The 5,131-nt window shown below is 49.7% G+C and overlaps 1 protein-coding gene across 1 annotated transcript in view; it reads left to right on the top strand.

Moving 5' to 3' along the window:
* Window positions 1-5,131, top strand: part of eml4 (EMAP like 4) — a 41,569-nt gene that overhangs the window by 14,135 nt on the left and 22,303 nt on the right. The window contains 4 exon segments of the mRNA XM_078288594.1: window positions 45-233; window positions 971-1,091; window positions 3,011-3,122; window positions 3,124-3,218. Coding sequence (XP_078144720.1) covers window positions 45-233; window positions 971-1,091; window positions 3,011-3,122; window positions 3,124-3,218 — 517 coding nt within the window.

Genomic DNA, 5,131 nt, shown 5'->3' with positions numbered 1-5,131 from the left:
CTCTGCCTCTCTCTCTCTCTCTCTCTCTCTCTCTCTCTCTCTAGATGACAGTATGTCTGGAGCCAGTGTCTCTGATGTTAATGATCGTCTTTCTGCTCTGGAGCTTCGTGTTCAGCAGCAGGAAGATGAGTTGACGGTGATGAAAGCGGCTCTGGCCGACGTTCTCCGCCGCCTCGCCGCATCGGAGGACTCCGCCTCCTCCTCCACCGCCAAGAAACAACATGGAGGGAAAGGTAAACCAGACCTGATGACACACACACACACACACACACACACACACAAACACACACATAAACTCATACGCATTCACTCTTACTCTTAGACCTCATAAACATACAGACACACAGTGACGACTCAGCAGTTAGTCACATACTGGCTTTTTATCAGGTGGTGATGATGATGGCAGGTGGCAAGTCGATCTGAGGGTTTTCTCCGCTCTTGTGCTCTCACTGCCAACCTTGTTAACTGCTTAGGGTTCGTTTTTTTTTTTTATTAATTTTTTTTTTTTAAGATTTTGTTTTTGGGAATTTTCACCTCTGTTGGACAGATCAAAGTAGAGATAGACAGGAAAGATTGGCAGGGAGAAATGACATGCAACACAGTTCCTGGATTTGAACCACCACCGTCACGTTAGTTAGTTTTAGTTTAGTTAGTTAGGTTAGTTTTACTGACAGATCAGGGTTAGTTTTACTGACAGATCAGGGTTAGTTGTACTGACAGATCAGGGTTAGTTTTACTGACAGATCAGGGTTAGTTTTACTGACAGATCAGGGTTAGTTGTACTGACAGATCAGGGTTAGTTTTACTGACAGATCAGGGTTAGTTTGACTGACAGGTCAGGGTTAGTGTTAATAACTGTTATGGTTAGTGTTAATAACTGTTATGGTTAGTGTTAATAACTGGTTATGGTTAGGGTTAATAACTGGTTATGTTAATAATAATAATCTAATCTAATGTGTTTTCCCTGCAGGCGGCGCCGCTCTGCGTGAAGCGTTCTCCATGTCCTGCATCGCTAATGGAGGCTCAGCCGGACGAAAGAGAGACTCCGCCTCTGTCACCAGGAAGGAGACTGTGTCGTCCGCCGCCAAGAGGTACACACACACACACACACACACACACACACACACACACACACACACATACACATCACTATAGGTCTGCTCCCATTCAGACTGATCAGTGAACTCACTGCTCTTTCTCCACAGCTTGATTTCAGCCTCCAGAGCCTCAGTGTCTCCCGACCAGATCTAATTGATCTAATTGATTTAATTGATCTGATTGATCTAACTGATGTCAATGAACATGTTTTCCTCTGCAGTTTGTCTGGACAGGAGCTGTAGGAAACCAAGCAAGATATTCCTGCTATCAACCCACAGCTCTGCCCGGCCGAATACAGAATACAGTAGAATCAGTAGAATACAGTAGAATCAGTAGAATACAGCAGAATCAGTAGAATACAGTAGAATCAGTAGAATACAGTAGAATCAGTAGAATACAGTAGAATCAGTCAGCATCTGCGTGTCAGCATCCACAGTTATAAGCAGCAAAGTTTTCTCCTCATGAATCCTGGTGTTTCTTGGTGTCTCCTGCTGTCTCCTGCTGTCTTCTGGTGTTTCTTGGTGTTTCCTAGTTTCTCCTGGTGTCTCCTGCTGTCTCCTGCTGTCTTCTGGTGTTTCTTGGTGTTTCCTAGTTTCTCCTGGTGTCTCCTGGTGTCTCCTGGTGTCTTCTGGTGTTTCTTGGTGTTTCCTTGTTTCTCCTGGTGTCTCCTGCTGTCTTCTGGTGTTTCTTGGTGTTTCCTAGTTTCTCCTGGTGTCTCCTGCTGTCTCCTGCTGTCTTCTGGTGTTTCTTGGTGTTTCCTAGTTTCTCCTGGTGTCTCCTGGTGTCTCCTGGTGTCTTCTGGTGTTTCTTGGTGTTTCCTTGTTTCTCCTGGTGTCTCCTGCTGTCTTCTGGTGTTTCTTGGTGTTTCCTAGTTTCTCCTGGTGTCTCCTGCTGTCTCCTGCTGTCTTCTGGTGTTTCTTGGTGTTTCCTGTTGTTTCTCATGTTCCTGGTGTCTCCTGGTGTCTCCTGGTGATTACTGGTGTTTCTCATGTTCCTGGTGTCTCCTGGTGTTTCCTGATGTTTCTCATGTTCCTAGTGTCTCCTGGTGTTTACTGGTGTTTGTTTCTCCTGATGTCTACTGGTGTTTCCTGATGTTTCTCATGTTCCTAGTGTCTCCTGGTGTTTACTGGTGTTTGTTTCTCCTGATGTCTACTGGTGTTTCCTGTTGTTTCTCATGTTCCTGGTGTCTCCTGGTGTTTACTGGTGTTTGTTTCTCCTGATGTCTACTGGTGTTTCCTGTTGTTTCTCATATTCCTGGTGTCTCCTGGTGTTTCCTGGTGTTTCTCATGTACCTGGTGTCTCCTGGTGTCTCCTGGTGTCTCCTGGTGTTTCCTGATGTTTCTCATGTTCCTGGTGTCTCCTGGTGTCTCCTGCTGTCTCCTGGTGTTTCCTGGTGTTTCTCATGTTCCTGGTGTCTCCTGGTGTCTCCTGGTGTTTCCTTGTGTTTCTCATGTTCCTTGTGTCTCCTGGTGTTTCCTGGTGTTTCTCATGTTCCTGGTGTCTCCTGGTGTTTCCTGGTGTTTCTCATGTTCCTGGTGTCTCCTGGTGTCTCCTGGTGTTTCCTGGTGTTTCTCATGTTCCTGGTGTCTCCTGGTGTCTCCTGGTGTTTCCTTGTGTTTCTCATGTTCCTTGTGTCTCCTGGTGTTTCCTGGTGTTTCTCATGTTCCTGGTGTCTCCTGGTGTTTCCTGGTGTTTCTCATGTTCCTGGTGTCTCCTGGTGTCTCCTGGTGTTTCCTGGTGTTTCTCATGTTCCTGGTGTCTCCTGGTGTCTCCTGGTGTCTCCTGGTGTTTCCTGGTGTTTCCTGGTGTTTCTCATGTTCCTGGTGTCTCCTGGTGTTTCCTGGTGTTTCTCATGTTCCTTGTGTCTCCTGGTGTTTCCTGGTGTTTCTCATGTTGCTGGTGTCTCCTACAGTGGAGGAGAGAGGAGGAAGGAGAGCAGCAGCCAGCGGTCTCAGATGGAGGAGATCCAGGAGCGTGAGGAACCCGCCCTCCCGACAGACCTGTCAGGAGACAAACCGGCCTCCTCCCCTTCCCCCTCCCCACACCCCCCCCCAGCCCCCCCCACCCCAGAGACCAGCCCAACCGGCCGACAGCAGCAAAGGCCCCCCCCCAACCAAAAGGTTCCATTCAGTAACCCTCCCCGCTTCATCCTAACTCCCTTCCTACTGATGCTGTTCTGCTGATGCCCTGAATGTACTGACTGCCTGCTTGGAGCCTCCTGGAGCCACCTGGGGTCTCCTAGAGCCTCTTGGAGCCTCCTGGGGCCTCCTGGGGCCTCCAGGGGCCCCCAGGGGACTCCTAGAGCCATTTGAGCCTCCTGGAACCGCCTAGGTCCTCCTAGAGCCGTTCGGAGCCTCCTGGGGTCTCCTAGAGCCTCCTGGGGCCTCCAGGGTCTCCTAGAGCCGTTTGGATCCTCCTGGTCCCTCCTGGTCCCTTCTGGTCCCTCCTGGAGCCTCATGGTCCCTCCTGAAGACCCCTGGTCCCTCCTGGAGCCTCCTGGAGCCTCCGGCGGCTTCCTTGGAGTAGGATCAGGTTGGGGGTTGGGAGGCCATGTTGACAGTTTGCATCATGTCATTATGATCATTGGTTCAAAAGCAGCTCCCATTCACACTACAGTAACTCTGCTAGCCTTAATGCTAACCTTCATGCTAACAATTACAGCTGCATTGTCCATAGATTGTGAGGGAGAGGAGAGGAGAGGAGGACAGGAGAGGAAAGGAAAGGAAAAGAGAGGAGAGAGGAGAGGAGAGAGGAGAGGAGAAAGGAGGAGAGGAGAGGAGAGGAGAGAGGAGAGGTGGAGAGAGGAGAGGAAAGGAGAGGAGAGGTGGAGAGAGGAGAAGAGGAGAGGAAAGGAGAGGAGAGAGGAGAGGAGAAAGGAGGAGAGGAGAGGAGAGGTGGAGAGAGGAGAGGAGGAGAGAGGAAAGGAGAGGAGAGGAAAGAGTGGAATGCAGATTGCAGATGTCTTCTCTGCACTCATCCATGGAGAACTAGCACTCTATATCATTAGACCTATTTGTCATAGTACAGCTGTGCTATGCACCAACACCCACACACACACACACACACACACACACACACACACACAGTGTACTCAGCAGGAGTCAGGTAAAGGCTTGCAGTCTCTCTGGCTAATAGTAGCCATATATTCATACAGAACAGTTACATACGAACCAGTTAGCTCCATATGAACCAGTTGGCTCCATATGAACCAGTTAGCTCCATATGAACCAGTTAGCTCCATATGAACCAGTTGGCTCCATATGAACCAGTTAGCTCCATATGAACCAGTTGGCTCCATATGAACCAGTTAGCTCCATACGGACCAGTCTGCTCCGTACAGACCAGTCTGCTCCATATGGGGGGGATTCATTTGGGGGATTCATTCGGAGGAAAGATCCAAACTGAATTAATTTCAGAAGTCCAGGTGGCTCCGCCCCAGCAGGCTGCAGGGGTTTACAAACCAAGCACTACTCCCCCCCCCCCCCCCCCCCCAGCCCCCCCCCCCCCCGCTCCTTCATGCCTCCTAGTGGCACAAAGCTGAACAGACAGTCCTAACCAGCTAACACTGGTGTGTGTGTGTGTGTGTGTGTGTGTGTGTGTTTCATACCACCTACTAACCTCTGTTTTCCTCCCAGCTTGGCATGAGGAGCTCCTCCTCCTCCTCTTCCTCCTCCTCCTCCTCCTCCTCCTCTGTATTAACTCCTCCTCCTCCTCCAGGCCAGGGCCTCGGCTGTCTGCTTCTGCCCAGCTGCACTAACCTCCTCCCGGGTCGCTCTCGCCCCTCTGCGCCGGCTGCCGGGGGTTTCTCGTCCTGCTGTGTTTCATTCTGAACTCAGGAAGAACGCACTGAATCCATGTGAACTTCATCTAGATACACCAGAAACAGAATCTAGATTATCTTTTATCTATATTCCACTTGAAAAAGTTGGTCTCACACAGTCTAGATTAACTTGACCTGTTCCAGTGGAAATGAAATGTACCAATCAAAAGTTAATTTGGTTTCAGATCAGCTAAACTCCTTCGTTACAGTAAC

Source organism: Centroberyx gerrardi, chromosome 15, assembly GCF_048128805.1.
Source record: "Centroberyx gerrardi isolate f3 chromosome 15, fCenGer3.hap1.cur.20231027, whole genome shotgun sequence".
Classification (NCBI taxonomy): Eukaryota; Metazoa; Chordata; class Actinopteri; order Beryciformes; family Berycidae; genus Centroberyx; species Centroberyx gerrardi.
Note: the sequence above shows the minus strand (reverse complement) of the source record. Positions and strands in the feature narration are given on the sequence as shown.